This window comes from Hyperolius riggenbachi, chromosome 10 (assembly GCF_040937935.1).
Source record: "Hyperolius riggenbachi isolate aHypRig1 chromosome 10, aHypRig1.pri, whole genome shotgun sequence".
Classification (NCBI taxonomy): domain Eukaryota; kingdom Metazoa; phylum Chordata; class Amphibia; order Anura; family Hyperoliidae; genus Hyperolius; species Hyperolius riggenbachi.
Genome location: NC_090655.1, coordinates 46,551,153 through 46,578,036, shown reverse-complemented (window position 1 = coordinate 46,578,036; position 26,884 = coordinate 46,551,153). Strand labels below are relative to the sequence as shown.

The 26,884-nt window shown below is 41.4% G+C and overlaps 1 protein-coding gene across 1 annotated transcript in view; it reads left to right on the top strand.

Annotated features, from left to right (window-relative positions):
* The first annotated feature begins 238 nt into the window (after positions 1–238).
* The window catches only part of LOC137536236 (transient receptor potential cation channel subfamily V member 6-like), a 44,499-nt gene continuing 17,853 nt past the window's right edge, over positions 239–26,884 (top strand). The window contains exons 1-7 of the mRNA XM_068258359.1: positions 239–311; positions 5,423–5,520; positions 6,943–7,065; positions 8,724–8,864; positions 12,502–12,600; positions 17,404–17,576; positions 18,132–18,278. Of these exons, the coding sequence (XP_068114460.1) occupies positions 253–311; positions 5,423–5,520; positions 6,943–7,065; positions 8,724–8,864; positions 12,502–12,600; positions 17,404–17,576; positions 18,132–18,278 (840 nt within the window). The 5' untranslated portion in view covers positions 239–252. The remainder of the gene's footprint in view (positions 312–5,422; positions 5,521–6,942; positions 7,066–8,723; positions 8,865–12,501; positions 12,601–17,403; positions 17,577–18,131; positions 18,279–26,884) is intronic.

The window sequence follows — 26,884 nt, the reverse complement described above, 5'->3', positions numbered from 1 at the left end:
AGTCAGTACATATCCAACAAAAGATAAACAGTTGATTCTGTTTAATATCACTTTTCCTTCTAGTTTCTTTTTGTTTTTTGTTTTTTGCTTTTTTTTTGCATTTGATAAGTTAAAAAAGGTCTTCTGTAGCATAAGGTGAGGAAAAAAGTTAGAAAGTCATATCTTTATGAAGAAGATTACTACTGTTTTTCAACCTATTGTAGGTACAACATCAACATGAGGAAGAAGAGCATGACAGAACTCTGCCTCAATATGGGATGCTCAGAATGGATAGACAATGAGGATAATATGGATCTTTTACAGCAGAAGAGGTAAAAATGTGGTGTGATGGATGTTCTGTTATACGTGGATACCTTTGGGGGTTCCAAATTTAAAGAGACACTGAAGCGAAAAAAAATGATGATATTATGATTTGTATGTGTAGCACAGCTAAGAAATAAAACATTAAGATCAGATACATCAGTGTAATTGTTTCCAGTACAGGAAGAGTTGAGAAACTCCAGTTGTTATCTCTATGCAAACAAGCCATTAAGCTCTCCGACTAAGTTAGTCGTGGAGCGGGCTGTTATCTGACTTTTATTATCTCAACTGTTCCTGGACTATTTACTTTTCCTCTGCTAGAGGAGAGGTCAATACTTCACAGACTGCTCTGAAAGACTCATTTTGAATGCTGAGTGTTGTGTAATGTGCACATATTATAGAATGATGCAATGTTAGAAAAAACACTATATACCTGTGATGATCTGCTTAGCGCCTTTTGATCACTGTTCAGGTCTGCATTCTGCAGGTCTCTGGAAGAGAGACCTTTTGTCAGTTGTGCAGCTTGCTGCTGAGGAATTTGCATATGTTTGTCATGCAGATTGCCTAGCCCCATCCCCTGTGGGCTTGCTTTATAAAGAGTTATGTTTCCCACAGTAGTTGCTGGTCATAAGAGTTAGATCCTGTGTGGCACTCGCCGAGAGTGTCAGCCTTGCTCTTTGTTGAAGATTAGCCTAGAGTAATACCTGGAAACTGCACTGGGCATGTTTCCTTAGTGCAGTTAGGATTGCTTATCTGTTTTGTTTGTCTGTTGTGATTGTCCTGTCCCAGCGGTGGTCGACAGGAAATCGTTCTGTGTGTCTGGGTGCTAACCGGAACAGCGGTTGTTACTGGTAGCCCCTTCTGATCTGATCAGTGCTGTGGATCCTTCTGTTCTGCTACTCTGTATCTGGATTGCACTAGCATCCTGCGCTAGTGCTGTGGATCCTTCTGTTCTGCTACTCTGTACCTGGATCGCACTAGCATCCTGCGCTAGTGCTGTGGATCCTTCTGTTCTGTCTTCCTGGATCGCGCTAGCCACTTTGACTAGTGCTGTGGATCCTATAGTTCGCTTATTCATGTTTTCGTGTGTCTGTCTTGTCTGCTACGAACGCTTGCTGGAGGCTCGGTGAGGTAACCGTTAAGCAAGCGCTCGCGTCCTCTGTTTCATGTTTGTCTGTCGGTGGTTAGTTAGGCATGCTTGTCTCTATTGTGCTTATCACATGGAGACCGCGCACGAACGCGTGCACTGTTGCGAATGAGTGCGGTGTTCGCGTTCAGTTAGCGTTTGTTATTTTCCTTGTCTTCTCATTGTATGATTTGCTGTGCCTTTGCTACTCTCGTGCTCTGCCTTGCTGTAGCCTTGTGTCACGTCTGGCGATCGCACCTCTCGCGATCGCGTTCCTACTTCGTATCTGCTGTGGTGTGTGCACCGTCACGGGTTGGCGACTGATTTGGTGCACACACATACAATCTGTCTCTGTGCTCATTCTCAATCGCTTCTCTTGTGATTGCGTTCCGTCCCTTCGTGCAATTCCTGTCTGGCGTGTGTGGTAGAGCAGAGGAGCTGTTCCTCTGCACTCCACAGCTCCCCCTGTCGACAGGAATTTCCCTCTACAGGGGCATTGCATTGCACCTTCTGCTGGGTTTCTGCAAATTATACGTTTGTGGAGGATTTCCGTAGTGTCAGCGCACACGTCTTGTGCGCTGATCACGGAGAGAATTCCACAATCGTTACAATACCTGAAAATAAAAGTATGAGAATATTTTCTTTGCTGCTAATCTTCTAGTAATTATTCATAGTACACAACCAATTCACTATATCATATTTTTTTTTTTCGCTTCAGTGCCTCTTTAAGACGTTTTGAATCAGGATGATGCCATTTATTGGCTAACTTAGAGGTAAATAAAAAGTAAGCTTTCAGCTAATAAGCCTTCTTCACTTTGTTGACTTTGTTCCTGTATATTATGAACAAGATGTTAAAACACATAGCTTACAAACACTGGACACACAGAGGAGAAACATTCTTTTGAAAACTTAAATACATGTTAAAAGATGCCTTCATTACAACTTCAGGAGGGTCTCACAGGGATACTAGTTAATTTATGACAAATAGATAAGACCACTTGTTTGCTAAAACATCACATACCACAGACTCTGGGTGATGGGAGACGTAATAAATCCAGAGTTCAAACAGAACTGGAGTACAGAGTACATACACTGTTTGTTATAAGCTAAAAAGAATTGTGCAGGGGCACCTGGGTGGTGGTGATACATGTACATTAAGGGGAGACAGCGGCCAGGGGGGAAACAAGATAGTGAGGCAACGCCACAAGGGCAATTGCAGAAAGATTTCATGCTGAAATCGATCGGGAATCGACCTGCGGTTTATGGCAGCCAACAGATCTCTCTCCGATCAGATTCATTCAGAGAGAGAGCTATCTACTTGTTGTTCAGCCACCAAAATCGCTAGCTGTATGAGTACCTTTAGAGAAACGGGAATGGGACGATTGGTAGTAGGTAGAGGGGAGGAAGAAGTTAATATTGGTAATATCTTTAATGTTTTTAAAAAAAAAAGGGTGGTAGAAAAATAGAGTTGGGGAAAACCTTGGGTACATTAAATTACTGTAAGTTGGGAAAATAGGGTAAGCATGTATGGAAGTATAAAAATGTAAAGAAATGTCAGGGTTGAAATTTTAACACTTGTATTTTGCTCTAAAAAGGATCTGCAACATAAATCAGGCAATAAAATCACTGCAGATCACTTGATAAGCATGGTTCAGGCCTCTTGCACACTACGGGCTTGATTCACTAAACCATGATAACTCATATCACAACAGTTTTTGCGCGCATTTTTGCGTTTGCGCGCAATCGCAAATTTTCACACGCAATTGTAAATTTTCATGCAAAAACTCGCAATTGCACGCGATAATTCGTGTTTGCATGCGATAATTCATGATCACATGCAAATGCGAAAATGCGCACCAAAACAGCCATGATATGAGTTATCAGGGTTTAGTGAATCAAGTCCTACATGCGATTCTGATTTTTTATATGATCTGATTTTTGCTTCCAATTAAAAAAAATTACTGCATGCTGCGGCGTTTTTTTAATCGGAATAAAAAAAATTGGATATTATAAAAAATTTGAATCGCATGTAGTGTGCAAGAGCCCTCAGTCTGACCTGTCCTAGGATTAGACACAGTTCTACCACATCCCACCTTAAAACCACTTCAGCCACCAAGCAATTTTCCCATATAAGCACTGCTCCCACTTTATTACTACTTATCAAACATAAATGATCTATATATTTTTTTCAGGACAAATTAGGCTTTTAGTGAGTGATAGTTTTATTTAGTAATTACCTTATTTTCTATGCATTTTAAAGGGAAAAAAATGAAAAAACACTATTTGTCCATTTACATCCATTATAGCTTTACAATAAATAATGCTAACTACTGTATATACTCGAGTATAAGTCTAACTCACTTCATAAAAATATAGTGGTCGACTTATTCATGAGTCACAGGCAACACTGAGCACACTGAGTAATGTGTGTACTAATAGTGACATTCCTATTTGCAGCAATGTACCCAGTGGTAAGTGACACTTTCTTGATAAAGGAAATGCAAAGAACACACAGGTCTGAAAGTCCACAACCATTATCAAGGAAAGAGGCATGGGGATACTGGGTTGCATAAAAGGGAGTGAATAATTGCAATACTTGGGGGCCTGGGGGATGTACTGGCTGCACTTAAGGGACAGGAGGGGTTAATGGCTGCAATACTGTATGCAGCCCCAAGTGCAGCCATTAACTTTGCGGGGTAGACTTCTACTTGAGTCACTAAAAAATTCCATCTTAATATTGTTGAAAATTGGAGTTGACTTATACACGAGGTCGACTTGTATTTAAGTATATACAGTATAAGTTAAACCTACAAATTATATTTGCTTATCCATCCTGCTTATTATTACAATGTTTAGATGCTGGTCCTAGTACAATGTATGGTGACAATAATATATTTGGAAATAAAAGGGTCTTTTTTCTGTTTTGTGTGTTTTGCTTTCTCATTGTACACTATCTCATTGTACACTATCGATGATTACAATACCTTATTTTTCAAAACTAATAGTAATACTATACCCTAATTGCATACATATTTAAAAAGCTAAGTTCCTAAGGTAACAATATTTATATTCTGTCACTTTGTTTTAATTTTACAAGTCTTTTATTTTGGTACAGAATATACAAAAAAAATATTGCTTTTGAAGTAGATTGTCGCTAAAAAGAATACACAAGACATAGGCCTTAACCGTAAAACACCCTAAAATCTATTCTACTACTTATCAGGGTTAAAATGTTACCACATATGTCTCTTGTAGTTTTGCTTAAACTTTCCCAAGTTTGATCATAATTTTAAAAATAACTTTCTATGTTGGATTGAGTTTCTCCCTACTTATTTTTTATGTGATGTGGGTCCAAGCTTTAAAACACACTCAAATGTATTCTATAACTCGTCACAGTTAAAATGATGCCACATAAACCTTAATTTAGTAATAAACTGGTAGTGCAAGTGCCACAACTACATTGGGTGTATATATACACGTCCTCTTTAAGTTAAAGTGTACCCAAATTAAAAATACAAGATTTCAGAAATAAAATCTATTTTCTAAATTATAATAATAAATAGCAGCCTTTTTTCAGCTGCATGATGACAAATATAAAATATTTTACATTTATTGGAGAAACCCCTCCCTTCCTTTCATATTGCCGGCAAAAAATCCGGCAAACTGGTGGAGTAGATGGTGTCTGGCAATGGAGGAATTGCTAATGGCTGCCACATGTATAACCCTAGCTATGAAAAGAGAAGGGTGAAAAGCATGAACTGAAATGCTCATAGGCATGAAGGAGTGTTTATTTATATTTGTAAGTGTCAAAGTGCTGCAACTAAATATTTTGAATTAAAAAAAGGTTTGGTTTGGGTCCGCTTTAAGTAAGGGATCTGCTTTGTTATTTTTGAAAAACCCATTTAGAAAGAAATGATAGTTTTAGGAAAAACAACCTGTGCAATGTATTAGAGCAGACGTAAAATTATCTAAACATCTTTTGCTTTGGGATTGCAGGATCCAGGAACTGCCTATTTTAAAGGCTGCCAAAGAAAATAATGTGGAACTTCTAAGAGATATTTTAGCATCAGAAAAATGTGATCCATTCCAGAGAGGTATGAAACATTTCTGAATACTGCTTCATAATGACACTGGGCTGTGACCAAAGAATCCATCAGCTATGTAATAACTCCCATATTTCCTCCACACTCTGAGAAATCTTTACAGTCATATCGTACTTATTACAAATCCCAGCATGCTTTGCAAACTGAGAATCATGGCTGCACTCTATAAATAGGATTTAACATTAAAGCCACATACATATGCGCAAGGACTTCCAACTGCAGTGATCAGGATTCAGTCCCTTGAATGACAGGTAGGAGCTGAGTGCAGTACAGACACATCACTAGCCTAGGGCGTTGCACCTAATCTGTCTGGTGGGCAGGATGAATAGAACAATGCACTCAAGGTCACTTGGGCTTCAGGCATTAAAAATTTGACATGTCGGATTCTTTAGGCATTTCCAGAGAGCTCTTGTACATACGCTAGATGTGTTCCATTAAGGTTAACCTGAAATGAGCTTAAAGCAGATCTGAACTCTTGCACAGGAGAAAAGGAGAACACATAGAAATCCACCCTGTGTACACCCTGTGTGTGTTTATACAGAACAGCCTGTCTATTTCTCTCATTTTAGCAAGTACAGAGCTAGTGTAAGCTTAGAGTTCCCAGCTCTCTGCTGAGTCTGACGAGCCGTGAACTAATATGTAAACATAGGAGTTTAACCCTTTCTGTGCTCCCAGTAAGTAACTGCACTGCAGCATCTCTGAAGGAGCTCTATAAGCCGTAACAAGAATTGTTTTTTTTTTCTGTAAAGGTGATTATGCTTTTGCTGTCCGCTTTAATCCAGCATTTTCAGTTTTGCATCAACTTTACTGCTGTTTAACAAACGTTAGTCTATTTGTCTTCAGCTCACATTCAGGTTGACCAATGATATATAGATATACCCTAATTCCACAAAGATAACATTGTTCTTTGCAAACACATAAGTATTTAAAAACACTTTAGCAAAAATTGGCCAAACCAAACCTTCCTCGTTAAATCTATCTATCTATCTATCTATCTATCTATCTATCTATCTATCTATCTATCTATCTATCTATCTATCTATCTATCTATCTATCTATCTATGCAACTCACTGACCATCTATAATGCTTTGGGACTTCTTATTAAATGTTGCCACAACTGGTTGCACAGTACAACATAAACTCCAATATCAGAGAAAAGCAGATTGAGTGGATCTGCTGATCAATGCTCCCCATTTTTTGTTGTCCTGGGATTGTCGAAGAGTGTTAAATCCCAGGTGCCACCAATGTCTTACAATTCTCCACAAGGATCTAAGTTGGATATAAACATCTAGCAATAGCATCAGAGGGACAATAAGAAAAGCTAATTTGTTTATAGTCATTAAGCCTGTACCATTTTTCTTGACAATCGTTTTCCTATATACTCACACTGCACTACACTATGTCTCCATCAGGGGCACTAGGAGAAACTGCCCTTCATGTGGCAGCTATGCACGACAACTTGCAAGCAGCAGAGATCTTATTAACAGAGGCTCCCTACCTTCTCAACCTTCCTATGACATCTGAGCTTTACCAAGGTAGGTTGCACAATCTGAGTCTTAATACCCATCAGTCTCATACTAGCTGAATTCAGGCCTGGGACTTTAGTGCCAGTGTAGTAAAGAGCAGCACATAACAAAAAAAATAAATAAACAAAAATATAACACAGCTAAAATGGCAGCCCAATCTGGTATAATATTTCAAGTATTTAAGTATGTAAGTAACATAATGCCTATAGTGGCTGGATGGTGTACTGGTTAAGGGCTCTGCCTCTGACACAGGAGACTTGGGTTCGAATCTCGGCTCTGCCTGTTCAGTAAGCCAGTAATTCAGTAAGGAGTTCTTTGGGCAAGACTCCCTAACACTGCCACTGCCTACTGAGTGCGCCCTAGTGGCTGCCTCGCAAGCGCTTTGAGTCCGACAGGAGAAAAGCGCTATACAAAAAAAGGTATTATTATTATTATTTTTACTCACTCTTTTTTGGTTGCTCAACTTGCTACTAGTGTGTATGCCTTGCCTGTACCAGTTCTTGTCCTTTTCACATAGCCATGTCATCGTGTTTTCATCATCTTTAAATAACACAGCCTTAAATCACCTAGTATCATCCTAGGTGCCCAAGTCTGGGTTATCTCTGCCTACATACACTGGCCCTTATTTAAGTCACTTTGGCCCATACGCAATTAACTTTCTCTCTTGTTTTCTCCTAGATACATTTTTCAACTTCTATTTAAAATAGCTGTTCAGCACTTTGCAAATTGAAAATTAAAAACAATTTTGAGTATTTTCTTGCTTGCCAGCATTTTAAAAAAGCATTTTATTGATAAGGTGTGAAAATATCACCATGGAGAAAACACAGGAGAAAAAGTCAATTGAATAGGAGCCTTTTTCTCCTAGGAGACAATTTTTTATCTTCTGTTTCAAAAAAATTTTTTAGCACCCTGCAATTCCAGAAGAACCAAAAAGTAGGTAGAACTATCAAAATTATTCTGAGTATTTTCTTTCTTGTTGATAGCTTAAAAGACATTTGATTAATAAGGTGTGTAAATGACACCAAGGAGAAAGTTTAGGAGTAAAAGCAAGTTAAGTAAGGGCCACTGTATTTTTTTATTTGGCATCATAACATGACAAGACAAGACAAATAACATTTATATTACGCTTTTCTCCTGGCAGACTCAAAGCGCCAGAGCTTCAGCCACTAGGGTGCGCTCTATAGGCAGTAGCAGTATTAGGAGACTTGCCTAAGGTCTCCTACTGAATAGGTGCTGGCTTACTGTACAGGCAGAGCCGAGATTCAACCCAGGTCTCCTGTGCCAGAGGCAAAGCCCTTAACCATTATACCATCCAGCCACCACCACAACATGGACATGTGGTTAGGATTAGGCCAAATACTAAAATTGTTGAAAAAAGCAGCCCATTTCCAAGACATGAAACAAAACTAACTGTACATTTTAAAACCATTTTCCAAACAACCATTCAGAACTTATACTTACCCCCGTATTCAACATGATGAAATCACGTATCACAGTCACATATTGCTACATCTTTCCAGAAGTCAACCAATGCTATCTTCTTTCACATCCACTGTAAATTAACTGTAAAGGTTGATAGCTGCAGACTAATTTTCACCAACACTTTGCTTCATGTTCCTTTAGTCTTTAGCACTTGTTGGACCTGATCTTTCCTTATCTCCACACAGGGCAGACAGCGCTGCACTTTGCCACCATCAACCAGAACATGAATCTGGTGAAGATGCTGATTCAGAGAGGAGCTGATGTATCTTCACCAAGAGCCACTGGCAGCTTCTTCACCAACAAGCCAAACGGTCTTTTTTACTTTGGTATGAAATAATAGCAAACATATAACAATAAATAATAGTCATGGCCAGTGTTCCTGGCACGAGTTTGTATTTCTGTCTCTGCCACAAAGCTAGCATGCAAGATGTCTTAACTCTTCAATAATTTGATAATTTGGCAATCCAGATCTATTGTATATTTAATGACTACACCAGTAGTTTGGGCAATGTGATGGTGTGGGACACTTTGTTGCTTTAGGTCCTAGGTGACTTACCATAAAAGAAGAAAGCTTGAATTTAGCTCTATACAAGAAAGTGCTGAAGCTCCAGTGCAAATAGGTTTTGTAGTGGGTTATTAATTCAAATTTAATTGACCAAAACACACACAAATTAAGGGTTTTAGTGAAAGTACTGCCTTGAAATCCATTAAAATATTGTGGCTGGACCTTGAATGGGCCTTTCAAGGTTGAATGACCTTCTAATGTGCTTGGATTAAAAAATATATATATATATACTGTGTATAGATAAGAAGGCTTTAAAATTTCTAAACAGGAATGGCAAAGACTAATGTTCTGTTTTTTCAAGCTTTTGATTGCAACTGTTGTTAATAAAGGTGGCACAACCAAGAATTATGATTGGGAACAGTTACTTTTACTCATAGGCGATATGGGTGTTTCAACAAATGTCTTTCTTTCAGTTAATCAAATGAGATTTCAAAAACATTGCGTTATGTTTACAAGCATTGCTGCGTGTGATAAAATACATTTATTTGAAGTTTATAAACGACTAAGTTTTACAACTGATTTTTGTGTTGCGGTGCGATGCCATGCTCCTGCCATATTCCACCGCAATGCACAATGTGTCAAACATATGACTCTGTGGCAGAGATGGCTCGAGCCTCAGATTTTGGCAAAAGTTTGCGAACCGACGAACTCGGCGAACTGCAATAGACTTCAATAGCCAGGCGAACTTGAAATACTACAAGCACTGTTTCTGCCCACAAAAGTGCTAGAAAAAATGTTTCAAGGGGTCCAAGACCTGGCGGAGGGCATGGCGGAGTGGGATACATGGCAAAAGTCCCGGGGAAAATTACGGATTTGACGCAGAGCAGGGTTATAATCCCTAAAGGGCAGGAATCACATTGCATTCCTAAATTGGAGGCTTAAAGTGCTTGAAAACATCTTGCATGTGTAGACGTGGATCAGCAGGTAGTGTAAGTAGTGTGCTGCTTCACACTGACACACCAAACTCACTGTGTAACGCACTGCAAACAGGTGTTTGCGTAGTGATGGCCAAGCTGGACTTGTGCGCACGATGGTAAGAGTGCAGGCGATGGAGGTTTTCAAGCCCATACGGTAGGGCTGTGGTAGCACAATGAAAGAACAACAGTTACTGTCCAGCTGATTGACTTTGGTCTGTCCACAATGAAGCAACAAACTTATTATTTTGGGTGTGCCCCCCAACACATTCATATAAGTCATTGCTTCATTGTAATACACAAGCCCCTTCAATCAATCACGAAGGGGAACACAGATGCAGTGAAAGGTATGCACTGACTGGTATATAAAACAGTGTGCAGTCACACAGATGCAGTGGAAGGTATGCAGTGACTGCTGGTATAATACAGTGTGCAGTCACACAGATGCAGTGAAAGGTATGCAGTGACTGGTATAATACAATGTGCAGTCACAGAGATGCAATGAAAGGTATGCACTGACTGGTATAATACAATGTGCAGTCACAGAGATGCATTGAAAGGTATGCACTGACTGGTATAATACAATGTGCAGTCACACAGATGCAGTGAAAGGTATGCACTGACTGGTATATAAACCAGTGTGCAGTCACACAGATGCAGTGAAATGTATGCACTGACTGGTATATACAACAGTGTGCAGGTACAGAGATGCAGTGAAAGGTAGGCAGTGACTGGTATAATACAGAGTGCAGTCACACAGATGCAGTGAAAAGGTATGCAGTGCCAGTGACTGGTATAATACAATGTGCACTGACTGGTATATAAAACAGCGTGCAGTCACACAAATGCAGTGAAAGGTATGCACTGACTGTGCTTGGTCTGGCACAGTATAGCAAGGGTCAGCTGCAACAGACAGGGCTGTATATGCAGTGTCAGTGGCGCACACACACACACACACAAAAAACACATCACAAGAACATTAGCACTCAAAAGAGCATTTTTGTGGTGCTTTTCAGCAACAAATATCAGCAAGGAGCAAGCTAACAAGACCTAACTAACGCTTTCCCTATCTCTGTAGCAATGTCTCTCCCTTCTCTCACTAAGCAGGCAGCAGACAGAGTGAGAACATGGCCAACGCTGCTGCCTTTTATAAAAGGGGGGGGGGGGGGGTCCAGGAGGCTGCTGATTGGTTGCCATGTGTCTGCTGACTGTGATGTAGAGGGTCAAAGTTTAGCCCAATGATGTGGTATAGGGGGGCGAATCGAACTCGCTATGTGTTTGAGGTTCGCCGACGAACCATTCAGGCCATCTCTAATCGCCGACTCCCGCTCTGTGACTTATTTCCTGATAGAAAAGGACTCCTGGACTCCTGTCAGTTGCATGTGCGACATGAAACACTGTGGTCAATTGTTCTCACCCACTGCTTTGCCTATTGAATTCCATTACCCCATGCACCATGCATTAAGCGCAGTGGTTGCTGTGATTGCGGTGGAAGAACAGTCATTTCCAGCGCAACGCAATGCAGTAGGTGTAAAAGGCCCCATTGACTTGCATTGAGGTTGCGTTGCCCTGCAATAAAACAGGGTAACGCAACACACATTTGCAATGCAAGTGTAAAAGGGGCATTAAGAATGAACAAAAATACAGCAAATTAGTAGGGAGGCAAATATTTTTCCATAGTTCTTATGTTGTACCATTCACATAAATAAATACAGAGCCTAGGGTTGTGTGTGTAGGTAACTTTTTATAGAAATGCATTTGATGAGAGACCATGTGATGGATTTTTAAAGGGAACCTTAACTGAACTGGGGGTAAAGAGTTTCACTTACCTGGGGCTATTACCAGCCCCCTGCAGCAGTCCTGTGCCCTCGGAGCCGCTCTGGAATCCTCTGTTCCCCCGCTGTCACTTAGTTTCGTTTTTGATGACTCACCAATCGGCCGGCCACCATGCAAATTATTAGACGCATTCCCTACTGCAATTCGTACAAAGATACGCGCTGTCACATATCTATGCGTGCGGAATGCGGCAACGCATATTTTTGTACGTGTTGTGGTCCGCAACAGCACTAATTGCAGTAGGGAATGCGTCCAATAATACGCATGGTGGCCGGCCGACTGGTGAGTCATCAAAAACGAAACTAAGTGACAGCGGGGGACCGGAGGATTCCAGAGCGGCGCCGAGGGCACAGGACTGCTGCAGGGGGCTGGTAATAGCCCCAGGTAAGTGAAACTCTTTACCCCCCCCCCCCCCCCCCTTCAGTTAAGGTTCCCTTTAAGGTTCTGATTTGCTGGTCATGTGTCACATTTGTTTTTGTGTAAAAGCAGGGAATGATGATCACATCAAATCAGGGGCTCACAGATCTATCCCTTGATCAAACTAATCCCTTGTGTTGTGTATGATGTTTGCTACACATGTGCAATTCCAAGAATGACAAGTTCAAATAAACAATATTAACAGCACTGAGCATTTCTTTTACTCTACAGGAGAACATATTTTGAGTTTTGCTGCTTGTGTGGGAAATGCTGATATCATCAAACTGCTTGTAGCTAATGGAGCAAACCTGAAAGCTCAGGACTGCTGCGGTGAGTGTGAATGCTGCAGGTTGCCTTCTTTAAAATGACTTTTAAAAATCCAAATTTGAAGATAAACGTGTGGCCCTGGCCCATAACAACACGTCTTCACCATGCTTTCAATCCTCAATCTTAGGATGTTCTGAGATGCAAATACTGATTTTGTCAGGCATGTTGCCCTTGGCTCCACCTTATCCTTTCTGGGCCTCACAACTGGTCAATAAAGCTATCAATCACAGTGATTGACCTCCAGGAAGGGATGAATCTAGCATGATTCAGGACTGATGGTATTTACATCTTAGCCGACTGACCAAGAATGGACAGTGCTTGTTAGAATAACTTTAAGTTGGGTTAGTCAGTAGTGTTGTTGCTTGAATTCGGGACCACATGGTTCGGAAGCCAAACAGCCAGGTTCAGCACCATTTCAGCACTGAGCAGCATTGGGAGCATTCTATTTAGCTCTGATACTTCCTCCTTCTTGCTTGGATTCAGGAAGTATTGAGTTAAGTGAAGCGCACCTCGTCTTGTTGTCTGGTTGTTCAGGCTTAGAACATGTGGTCCCAAATTCAACAACACTAGTAAGTAGTGATGACCGTAATGTGCTAATTACGATTTTACAAAATATTACGTAATAATTTCATAGGATCATAATGAAAAAATTGTGATCACAGCAAATTACCCAAAATTTAACGTAATTGCCATCATACCCGTTCTTTTCATGATCAGGATCGTTCTTATTACATTTTACAAGAAATAACGAAATTGTGAGTAACATTTCTTGTCATATTTGCAAATTTCTTGATGTAATTACAAAAATCGCTAAATTCTGGCTCATCACTATTAGTAGGACACAAGTCGAAACAGAAAAGAAATGTTAGTTTAAATGGACTTCTTCACATGTCCTAGAAGTCATTTAGATACTACTTCAGAAATGTCATCATGTCAAATGAGGGGAAGACATTTTTCACATGTGTATATGCACAGAGTATTTTGGGGTATTTTCTTTTTAGAATCAATTCCCAAAGTACAAGAAATTGTACAAGGAATTGTTGTTGTTCCTAATTTAAACTTTAGAAGGTGCTTGTAATACCAATAAACGTTTGTATCCAATTAACATTTTGAGTTTTCTCCTAGGAGATAATTTGTCATTTTATCTAAAATAACCTTTCAGCAACTAGCAATTAAAAAAATTCTAAAAATTAGGTAATTTCAAAATTATTTTGAGTAATTTCTTTATTTGCCTGGGGCCTTCAAAGGTATTTTGTTGAAAATGTAGAATTTAATCTAATTATGGAAGTCAAACTCAAACCTATAACTAATCCACCTGTTACATCCCATGGTACCCCAATAATATGGCCACCTATTCCCTAAACAAACTTCAATATCTTTCATCAACTAGTAAAGCTAGCTTGCAATATATGTATAAATCACACATTATTCTCCTTTTCTCTCCCCCCCCCCCCTTCTAAACCAGTGTTATTAGACTATGTTTTATCCCATTAACCATGTGTATAAGATCACTTTTTGTTTTGGTATTTTTAAGGCAACATTTGATCTAGGCCAATGTGGGTAAATGTAAATCATAAAGATTTATCATATATCGAGGACAAATTTTTCTTCTTTGTACCTATATGTTTTATATGTTTTCTTTGTTATATATCTCTTCTCAACATTATTACGTACTCAAGTAAAGTTTCAACTGATATCATACATTTCCTATACTCTGGCTATTGTTCATTAGAGTTCACCCCTAGACACTTTTAGTCTCTTCAAACCATTCTCCTTAATAACCTGAAATATGATAGGAGATGGTAGACCAGCTAAATCTTTATATTTCACTAACACAGATCAATACCTATTGTATTGTACTGTATTGTATTATATTACATTACATTGTATTGTATTGGGTTGTGTTATTCATCATCAGAATTTTTTTCTGCATAATTTCTGCATAACTTCTGTCTGTTTGAAAAGTACCATAAAAATTATTGTTATAAAAAAAAAAAAAAAAAAAAAAAAAGGTATTTTGTTGGTGAGGTTTGAAAACATCTCCTTGGAGAAAACTCAGGAAAAAATTTAACAGGATATGGGCCAAAATGTCTTCTAAAACAGGAACACAGTGTCTGTTGCAATATTCTAATTTTTCTTTGTAAATACCCTGATTTAGATAATTAAAACCTTCACATACAACATTTACAGATTCAGTTTACATCATTATGCATGACAAGCAGATAACCAGTTAAATGATAATGATGATGATTATTAGTAATACATACAAAAATGCACATATTTTCTCACCTAAATATTATGTAAAATATTACAAACTCTTGTGAAAGCTCAGTTGGTGTAAATAAACCTTCACTTTTGGTTCAACTGTAATTTTAACATTATTTTAAATGCAGGTCAACTGCAGTTTAAATTGAGTTGATCAGATTTCTTGGTGGACAGGTATCTTCAGTTTAAAGTGAACCTGAGGTGAAAATAAACTAATGACATAAAAAAATTATATTTATCCTTCTACTCCTAAAAATGACTTTTTTAAGTATCCCAGGGTTTTATTTTATATTTAAACATTTACAAAGTTGTTGAATGCTGCATATTAAGTGTCCTAGAGTTAGAAAAAAGGTCAATAGTTCATTAATTTTATCTCTTCCCACCCTCAGATGTTGTATTCTGCCAGTAAAATGTATATGGCTGTAATTTGATTATTAGTGATGTATGTTTACTATATTCCCAACAAGGTACTGATAAGACAGAAGCTGTCACTTCCATGCCTAGAAATGAACTATTCCAGGCAGCAAAATAAAATAAGTTAAAAAGCTTGGTAATAGTTTTGTGATGTACATACACATGTGTACCTCATCATGTCACATATTGCCTCGGGTATACTTTAAGCTCAGCCGCTGAAAGGTCCAGGGTCACTGTTCCTGAGAACTGGGTGGCAACAATTTTCAAAAACCAAGGTTCCACCTCCACATTTCTATTTGGATTGGGCTACTAGGAAATACAGTGGCTTGCAAAAGTATTCGGCCCCTTTGAAGTTTTCCACATTTTGTCATATTACTGCCACAAACATGAATCAATTGTATTGAAATTCCACGTGAAAGACCAATACAAAGTGGTGTACACGTGAGAAGTGGAACAAAAATCATACATGATTCCAAACATTTTTTAAAAATCAATAACTGCAAAGTGGGGTGTGCGTAATTATTCAGCCCCCTTTGGTCTGAGTGCAGTCAGTTGCCCACAGACATTGCCTGATGAATGCTAATGACTAAATAGAGTACACCTGTGTGTAATCTAATGTCAGTACAAATACAGCTGCTCTGTGACTGCCTCAGAGGTTGTCTAAGAGAATATTGGGAGCAACAACACCATGAAGTCCAAAGAACACACCAGACAGGTCAGGGATAAAGTTATTGAGAAATTTAAAGCAGGCTTAGGATACAAAAAGATTTCCAAAGCCTTGAACGTCCCACAGAGCACTGTTCAAGCGATCATTCAGAAATGGAAGGAGTATGCCACAACTGTAAACCTACCAAGACAAGGCCGGCCACCTAAACTCACAGGCCGAACAAGAAGAGCGCTGATCAGAAATGCAGTCAAGAGGTCCATGGTGACTCTGGAGGAGCTGCAGAGATCTACAGCTCAGGTGGGGGAATCTGTCCATAGGACAACTATTAGTCATGCACTGCACAAAGTTGGCCTTTATGGAAGGGTGGCAAGAAGAAAGCCATTGTGAACAGAAAAGCATAGGAAATCCTGTTTGCAGTTTGCCACAAGCCATGTGGGGGACACAGCAAACTTGTGGAAGTAGGTGCTCTGCTCAGATGAGACCAAAATGGAACTTTTTGGCCAAAATGCAAAACGCTATGTGTGACGGAAAACTAACACTGCACATCACTCTGAACACACCATCCCCACTGTCAAATATGGTGGTGGCAGCATCATGCTCGGGTGGTGAAACTTATCAGCAGGGACAGGGAAGCTGGTCAGAGTTGATGGGAAGATGGATGGAGCCAAATACAGGGCAAACTTGGAAGAAAACCTCTTGGAGACTGCAAAAGACTTGAGACTGGGGCGGAGGTTCACCTTCCAGCAGGACAACGACCCTAAACATAAAGCCAGGGCAACACTGAAATGGTTTAAAACAAAACATATCTATGTGTTAGAATGGCCCAGTCAAAGTTCAGATCTAAATCTAATCGAGAATCTGTGGCAAGATCTGAAAACTGCTGTTCACAAATGCTGTCCATCGAATCTGACTGAGCTGGAGCTGTTTTGCAAAGAAGAATGGGCAAGGATTTCAGTCTCTAGATGTGCAAAGCTGGTAGAGACATACCCTAAAAGACTGGCAGCTGTAATTGCAGCAAAAGGTGGTTCTACAAAGTATTGACTCAGGGGCTGAATAATTACGCACACCCCACTTTGCAGTTATTGATTTGTAAACATTTTTGGAATGATGTATGATTTTCGTTCCACTTCTCACGTGTACACCACTTTGTATTGGTCTTTCACTTGGAATTCCAATACAATTGATGCATGTTTGTGGCAGTAATGTGACAAAATGTGGAAAACTTCAAGGGGGCCGAATACTTTTGCAAGCCACTGTACACGCATACTGGTGACACCTGTTTACTGATCTCTTCCACCTACAAATTCATCAAAAGTCCTCCCTCTTTTATTCATGCTCTACTGAGAAGGCATCCTTAGTGTTGATTTATTTTCTATCTGGAGTTTGGGCATCCATTTTGCAGCATTATGAGGTTCCTTTTTCATACCAGTTGATCCTCGTATTTTGGTTTGTGCTTTCAGGGAACACCGTTCTACACATCCTGATGCTGCAGCACAATAAGACTCTCTCCTGTCAGATGTACGACCTGCTCCTGTCTTTGGACATTGAGCACAATTCACTCCGACTTGACCAGCTAATGAACAACGATGGCCTAACACCATTTAAGATGGCTGCAGTGGAAGGCAATCTCCCAGTGAGCACCTTTACCAATGTACTTTACTGTCTTACCCAAAAATAGGAAAGAGAACCTAAAAAAATCATAAGAAATGTAACTAATCATGCAGTAGTAGATTTTTGTTGGAACCAGAAGTTGAAAAAATGTGGGTAACCTTGAACAACAACAAAAAAAACTACTAAAATGCTCTAACGCCTGCAAACAGAGGAGCATTAATTCTATAAAGTATGCTCAGAAGCGCCTCAGAAGCTAATAGGCTGCATGGAGTAGTGAAGCGGTAAATTATATGCTCCGTTGCAGCTACCACTGCTCTGCATGGTCTCGAAGGTGCACACATGGAGCTGTCACTGCCAGGCCCCTTAGCCCCAAGCCCCCCCTGCAATGGCAGGCCTCACAGGGGCTATTGTTACACCAGTGATTGGTACCTGATTGGGACCAGCAAATCAGAGCCTAATAAACCATAAATCAAAAGCTTCTGATTCATAATTTCTACTACACATGGGTAACTCTAATGAACATGTGAAATACCTTTTCCAGAACAGACTCCCCATTTAGCTTCTTCTTCTTTTTCAGATGTTTCAGCATCTCCTTAAGAAGCGAATACGAACCATTCACACGATGGGACCAACCAAGTACACTCTCTATGACATGACTGAGATCGATTCCTGGGGATGCTCCTGCTCTGTTCTTCATCTACTGGTGACTTCTAAAAAGCCTGAGGTAATCACAATGGGGAAAGTAATGGTGCCCATACACGATACAATAAAAATGTTCGATTTTCCCGTTTTTTCGATCTAAATGACCGAATCTACTGAAAGTAGAAAATATATATTTTTCGATCAAGAAATTCGAATGATTATCCATTTTTTTCCCAAAAAATCTGGTCGGACATGATGGAAAAATCTTTATGTACGATCTAACAGAATAATCGAACTAAATTATCTAATCGAAAAAAAAAATGAAAAATTGTACCATGTATGGCCACCATAAGAGCCACTAATGCTGGGAATACACCGTTCATTTTTAAGATGATAAGATGGTTCGATAGATCATTTTCGACATGTCCAATCTCGCTTTCGATTCTTTGGTGTAATGATCGCTGCTGCAGCAGCTATTACTGGAAGTATTAGTGCTGCAGCTCAGGCAGTTCTGATCTATTTCCATGCAAGTTGCATAGCTTTGTCTGTCTTTCCCTGCTGTCAGCTTGTGACTGATTATCATTCACCTGTGTGGGAATCTGCATGTCTGCTCCCATTGGATGACCTCAGTATAAAGATCTGCTTCCTGCAGGGTTTCCTTGGGTTTTCATAGCTTCAGCTTAAGCCTGCCTTGCTGTCGCTTTAGCCCCCGATCGTGTTTCTTGTTATAAAGATACTTTGCTGGTCTTTGCATCATATATTGGTTCATTGCCAATATATATGCATACCAGCACGTTTATTATTTTCCTTGTATTTGTGTTACGTTAATACATCAGTGTCGCTGATGTATACGTACACGAACTGTTTATATCCTGTGTGCAGTTAGTCAGCTTTCCAGCACGTTTTGGTAGGTTGCGCGTACCGTGACCACCCGTGCTGAGGTAGTTACCCTGCTCCTGGTTCTGTTTGTGGATTGCGTTCATCTCTGCGAAGAGATAACGAATCCTTCTAAATCCTGTTCTGTTACTGTTTGTGGATTGCGTTCATCTCTGCGAAGAGATAACGAATCCTTCTGAATCCTGTTCTGTTACCGTTTGTGGATTGCGTTCATCTCTGCGAAGAGATAGCGAATCCTTCTGAATCCTGTTCCCTGTGTTACTCCATTCCTAGTCAGCGTTCCTGCTTATGTCATATATCGGTTCATTGCCGATATATACATATGTTAGTCAGACGTTACAAATAGTTTCATTGATAGCTGTAATTGTAATACGCTAGGAAATCATGCTTATTGTATATTTATCTGTGTTACGTTCATCTATCTTAATCCTGCTATTTTCTGACTATCCTGTCCTGTCTTTGTGAGGCACGCCATCGCCGCATCGCATTGGCTGCCTCATTCCAGTCTGTCTGGTTTTGGACGCTTGCTGTCGCTAAGTAGCCGCTAGCTAGCAAGCGTTCATTCTGTCTACCTGTCCTGATCTCCTCAGTTCTGGTTTATGCGCTCAGCGCTACTTTGCGCTGAGACGTTATAACGAAAGCATTGTTTGTGGCTGTCAGATCTGCACCGGCTCTGTGCGCCACAATCTCCTATTAGAGTCAGTCCTCCCCTCCACTATACTAGGGATAGCCTGTTTCCTGGTGCTAGTGTGTGTACCTCCTCCACGCCAGCTCATGCGTTGCATGCTGACTGTGGAGAATACACCACCAAGCGTTACATTATGAAAACCCCATTACCAATCCCCATTGTGGGGGGGATTCCCAGAAAGTATGACACTGTTAATTATGGTTCCTGTTCCTTTAAGAAATTTGAAGAACTTAGCTCTGAAACAGAAAATGAGTTTTTCTCTGAATGTGCCAGGTTCCTGACCAATCCTGATCTCCAAGCGACTCCTGTTTCAACCTGGGCACTCCAACTAAGTTATATTTTGTTTAAAGGGGAATTATTCCAGTGGGCATTTGATGTTCTCAATCATTCCGATTTGAAAAATAGACCTCTGGAATTTCTAGCGTTTGTGATCCATAACTGGTTGCGCATAGATCCATTGCCTTTTCCTCTTAATGAACTCCTGGCAGCAGGCCAATCAGCTGCTCCTTCAATTGCTTGCAAGAATGAGCAGCAAGCAGAAAGTGTTACTGATAATTTTCCTGCAGCTTTGAATAAATCACCAAAAACCGCAAGGTCAAAGGCAAAACGCAAACGTTCTAAGAAACGTGTCCAATCTGCAGAATCGTTATCCTTAGCGACTGAGACCTATAATGAGATTCTGCCATTAACAGATAATGAAATGCAATTGTCTTTCAGGGGAGTTAAATGGACTTATGAAACTACTAATGAACTTTCCTCCCTGGCTAGGGAAAATAAAGATTTTTGTTTAAAAGAATTATCTGAGTATGATTATGATGAGATATTACAGAGTATTGAACAAATCAACTTATTTGTGAACCAAGGGAAGTTTGCATACACTACAGTTCAACACTTGCTACAGGTATTGGAGATTCTTAAGAATAAGGAATCTGCCAATCACCTGCTAATTAACCCTATACATGTGCCTGCCACAATCATATCTGCAGACTGTGATCAGCCTAAATGTTTCGCTGTTAAGTATGTATGGGATCCTCCATTCGAGAGGGGAGAGATGGAAGCCCTGGTCTGTGAATGGAAGAATGATTCAAGTTCATTTTGTCAATTTTACAGTGCAAAAAGTGAAATGGTATTGAACGCATGCATTAAGTCAGCCTATAACCTAATAGAGGCTGGTGTGTGTAGGTATGACTGTGTGGCTCCCTTGATTGATGTGTGGGAACTGATTTTGGATGATTTTTATGTGACTCCGAATTCGCAAATTTGGCGTTCTGACCCGCCTGCTTCAGCACCTTTGGCTGATTCAGCAGGTGATTCGGAGCTCTTTTTGTGTGAAATTGAAGTTCCTGCAATTCCACCCTGTACCATGGATAACTCAGTGTTACTTCCCAGTAAAACAGAAGCCACTGATACATTCTTAACCTTGCCCTGCGCAAATTTCTCAGCAGAGAATCCAGAGGTCCTGCTGACTTCCGAGTCCAGCCTAGCCAGTACTCATGACTCTTTGTTTAGTGAAACAGACACCAGAAAAATCTTGCCTGTCTCTGCAAACACTTCTGCAGAAATTACCTGTGTTAATAAAGTTCAACTCCTGTCTGATCCAGCAGATGCCAATAGATGCACTACATCAGTTTCCGAGTCCCAGCAATCCTGTCTAGTAAACTCAGAACCCCAGCATCTGAATTTTCCAATTTTACAAATGAATGGTGATTCAGATGCGCAAACATTGTGTCTTGATCTTCCTGTTTCTACACCTCGCTCTAGTTTCGTGAATAGCTCAGAGCATCTGCTATGTGAACCTGAAATCGCAGAAGTATTACCTTGTTCAGAAAATTTTCCAATAAATTTGCCCTGTACCATGAATTGTGCAGTAGATCTCTCCAATGAAACTCAGGTCACAGAATCATTATGCTGTCCAGCAGGTGCTTCCATGGTTTTGCCCTGCAATATGGACTGTTCAGTGATCCTGTCCAGTGAAGCTGTGGTCGCAGAGTCTTATGCTTCACCCAGTACTTTGGATACTTTAAACCCTCTAGCAGAGGAGGCTGAAGCACTGCTTACCTCAGTTGGTGTTGCAGTAATATTCACTTGTCTAGCAGCTGTTTTGGAATTACAGTCTGCTCTAATAAAACTTGATGAATTTCTGCCCAGCAAAGCAGAAGCCATTGAAATATTGTCCTTGTCAGCAATTGTGTTAGATACCTTGCCCTGTACACAGTCTGATTTAACCAATGTTGAGTCCCTCTCCAGTGTTGTAACAGCCGAGGAACTCCAGCCCTGTCCTCTGAATGTTTCAGAAGTCTTGCCCTGTAACATGGATAATTCTGATTCTCTGGTCAAAATAATAGAAATCTCAGAATTTCAGTCCGGTCTGATGTGTGTTCCTGAAACCCAGCCCTGTATCCTGAAAGATTCTGGTTCTCTGGCCGCTGTGGCAGAGGTTCCAGAGTCCCCTACCTGTCCAGGGAATTCCTCAGTTTTGCCTAGTCCAGTGGGGGCTGCTGCAATGCTGACTTGTTCTGCAGCGCCTCATGAGCTCCAATCCAGTGTATTAGATGAGTCTCTGTCCAGTCCAGAGGTAGTTGTGGAGTCCCTATCTGGTTCAGTGCATACATCAGAAGATTTGTCCTGTCTTGTTAGTGCCCCTGAATCTGATTTGTTACTGACTTTGCTGGAATCAGCGACATCTAAGTCTGATCCTGCATTCTCGTGTAAAAATCCAGTAGTTGCGAAGTCTAGTCATGATGATTTTTTTTTGGCCAGTCCTGGTTTTGGTCCTGTCTTGGCTGACCCTGAGGCTCACAGTTCCTTGACATGCCCAGAGGTTTCTCTTGTGCCAGTGTGCCCAGATGTTCTTTGTGTGCCAGAATGCCCAAGTGTGTTTAAGGTGTTAGCGTGCTCTGATGCTTCCTTAGTGGGAACATGTTCTGATGTTGCCAGTCTGCCTGCATGCCCAGAGATGGTTCTGGTCCCTGAAAGCCCTGATATTGATGTTTGTCCTTGTGGCCCTGACTCGGGAATTGCCCTAGGTTCCATAGGGGTTCTTGATAGTTCTCCATGTGAGCCTAAAGGGCATTCTGACCTATGGGGATCTCTTTGGAGCTTCAAGGTGTTCTGGGAGGTCTCTGAGAAAACTTGTCCTGGTGCCTTGGACTGGTTCAACAGTGGGTTTTGTGTTGGTAAAGACAGTACCGGTGGGCATTGCAAAGGCTTTGGCGTTTCTGAACGGTTCCTGGAAGGCGGTGGGTATCGCTCAGGGAGTTTCGGAGGGCTTTCTTCTGGAAATCATGGTTCTGATGGGTGTCACACTGGGGCTTGTAGTACTGATGGGCATGGTTCTGTAGGTTCTGGTTCTGATGGGTCCAGTCTTGTGGGGACTGATTCTGGAATTCGGTCTTGCCGGGCTGTCCCGGTCATCATGAATTATCAGTCAGACTGTTTTGTTGGAAATTTCAGTTTTGAAAAGCGTCTGGAATCCGCTTTTAAAGGCGGGGGTACTGTAATGATCGCTGCTGCAGCAGCTATTACTGGAAGTATTAGTGCTGCAGCTCAGGCAGTTCTGATCTATTTCCATGCAAGTTGCATAGCTTTGTCTGTCTTTCCCTGCTGTCAGCTTGTGACTGATTATCATTCACCTGTGTGGGAATCTGCATGTCTGCTCCCATTGGATGACCTCAGTATAAAGATCTGCTTCCTGCAGGGTTTCCTTGGGTTTTCATAGCTTCAGCTTAAGCCTGCCTTGCTGTCGCTTTAGCCCCCGATCGTGTTTCTTGTTATAAAGATACTTTGCTGGTCTTTGCATCATATATTGGTTCATTGCCAATATATATGCATACCAGCACGTTTATTATTTTCCTTGTATTTGTGTTACGTTAATACATCAGTGTCGCTGATGTATACGTACACGAACTGTTTATATCCTGTGTGCAGTTAGTCAGCTTTCCAGCACGTTTTGGTAGGTTGCGCGTACCGTGACCACCCGTGCTGAGGTAGTTACCCTGCTCCTGGTTCTGTTTGTGGATTGCGTTCATCTCTGCGAAGAGATAACGAATCCTTCTGAATCCTGTTCTGTTACTGTTTGTGGATTGCGTTCATCTCTGCGAAGAGATAACGAATCCTTCTGAATCCTGTTCTGTTACCGTTTGTGGATTGCGTTCATCTCTGCGAAGAGATAGCGAATCCTTCTGAGTCCTGTTCCCTGTGTTACTCCATTCCTAGTCAGCGTTCCTGCTTATGTCATATATCGGTTCATTGCCGATATATACATATGTTAGTCAGACGTTACAAATAGTTTCATTGATAGCTGTAATTGTAATACGCTAGGAAATCATACTTATTGTATATTTATCTGTGTTACGTTCATCTATCTTAATCCTGCTATTTTCTGACTATCCTGTCCTGTCTTTGTGAGGCACGCCATCGCCGCATCGCATTGGCTGCCTCATTCCAGTCTGTCTGGTTTTGGACGCTTGCTGTCGCTAAGTAGCCGCTAGCTAGCAAGCGTTCATTCTGTCTACCTGTCCTGATCTCCTCAGTTCTGGTTTATGCGCTCAGCGCTACTTTGCGCTGAGACGTTATAACGAAAGCATTGTTTGTGGCTGTCAGATCTGCACCGGCTCTGTGCGCCACAATCTCCTATTGGAGTCAGTCCTCCCCTCCACTATACTAGGGATAGCTTGTTTCCTGGTGCTAGTGTGTGTACCTCCTCCACGCCAGCTCATGCGTTGCATGCTGACTGTGGAGAATACACCACCAAGCGTTACATTTGGTCGCTCGTTTTCTGATAGAGGTAAATGGAAAAAGATAAGAAAAACAAGAGGAAGATAAGAATCGAGAGCTGAATTGAGCGGCAAAAATGATTGAGAGCAGAAATGCATGGCAGAAATGATCCGTGTATTACCAGTATAAGAAAGCATGACAAAAAGACCAAGGATAAGAAATGTTAAAGGGAATTAATGTTAAGAAGTGTCACTGAACTGAAAAAATAAGATTTTGCGGAGGTTTCTTTGTTCTCAGCCCCTGAGGGCAGCATCCTGGTTCTGCTCCCCATCCTGTCTCCTCAGAACAATACATGCAGGTTACCCAAGCCCAGTGTGCTTGACTACTAGGCCCGGTTCACACTTGCGTTTTGTGTGGAACCGGGCCGTACGTCCGGGTCCGGGGGGAGGGGGTTGCGGGTCCCGTACTGGGGCCTTACGGATCTCTCAGGATCCGGTCAGGTTGTGGACAAAAAGGTATTGGTTCGGCATCTGGAAAGTAACACTTCCGGAATGCCGATACTGTACTTTTAAACAGGCGCGGCAGCACAGACAGGCATGGGGGGAGTCGGGGGGGGGGGGGGGGACACAGCGCACACAGTACAGGACAACAGCCCACGATACAATAATAAACATACCTGGGCTGTCGTCCTGTCAGCGCTGCCGTTTCCCCCCTATCTGTCCATGCCTGGACCCCCCATGTGGCAAAGGACGGGTGCCGTAAGCACCCGTTCCTATTGCCAGTGTGATGAGAAACTTCCGTTTCTCATCACTTCCTATGGTGCGAGGAAATGGTGAGGTTCTGGGTCAGGTGCGGCAGCCGGAGCCTGCGTTACGGAAAAATGCTGCATGTTGGAAAAATCCTGAACGCAGCCCGGACCGCAGACCGGATCCGGATCCTGACAGACAGATGGGTGTGAATGGATACATTGAATAACAATGTATCCATTCACATCCGGGTCCGTTTGTACAGTATACGGTGCGTTCCGGGTCCGGGAAACCGGACCTGGAACGCAAGTGTGAACCGGGCCTTACTGTACTGCTGACCGACTGTAAACCATACCAAATATCCAAATATCTTGAACCATACCGTACTACCATACATGGCTTAACACTAATGAGTAGTATACACCTTCTTCCTGCATCAAGTTACTGGGTAGTCAAGGAGGAGAATTATATTTTCTGTTTATTTACATTAATATCATGATTGGAAGCTGTACATGGCTCTAATGCTATGTACACAGGCTGGTTTTAACTCTGTTGTAACGGATGATCAAGAATTGGGAGTCAGACCAGCATGTGTACAGCATGATGTCTGCTAAAGCATCCTGGATCTTTGGCGATCCCTGATTGCTCTCCACCTCCCCCTCCTGCCGGAATCTGCTCAGTCACACACTGCTCATTCTACCTCCACCACCCCGCATGCCAATAAACTCATCGTTAACCTGGAGGCTGATGACATGTCTGTACATCGTCGGAAGTGCTTTGTTGTCTAAGGGAGTGTTTACTGATCCCTGCCCGGTGACAGAGATCCCCCCAGTGTGTCAAGGGCTTAAGAAAGCTTGCTGATCAGAGCTGAATCAGGCATTAAATATAAATAGCTGGTGCTTATGCTGAAAATGGCAATAAAGCTCTGACATATGTTTAGCTCTGTTTTACAGAGTACAGTAACTGTCCTTCAAGCTAATGTCCCTGTCATAGCCATAGTCGAATGTCTCTACCAAGGCTCAGGTTTTGAACTCCAGGCCTTGAGGGCCATATCTACGCCAATACTTAGGATGGACTGAGAATTTGAGAAATGTGTTCTACTTGATAAACCACAACTTCACTGATTCAGTCCCATCAATTAATTTAAGCTGTGACAAAAATATGTGAGGACTTTGGCCCTTGAGGTCTGGATGCATTCTTTTTGGGGTGTGAGAAGAAAAGAGTGCCCAGGGCTGAGGCATAACTAAAAATTTAGGAGAAACCCCCCCCCCCCCCAGGAGACCCTTTATGGCACCCCCATTAAAGTAGTTTCATCTCATGGCAAGGGGTGCCTTCTACCTGGGGTCCAATACACCATGCAGCCATGGTGACTCCCTCACCCATAAGTATGTCCACAATAACAGCTGTGTTGGAGGGGGCTCCTTTATCAAAGGGAGGAAGGAAAGTAATACGTTTGGTACCCCATGAACCCAGGCTTTCCTGTGTCTGCAATGTCGACCATCCTAAAAGTTATTCCTTTGACCTAGACAAACTCACACGAACAATGGGAAGAGAGTGTAAACTTCATGCAGATAGTGTATTGATAAAAATTAAAATCTGGGGCTCAAATGCTGCAAGGCAAGAATGACAACCACTTAGCCA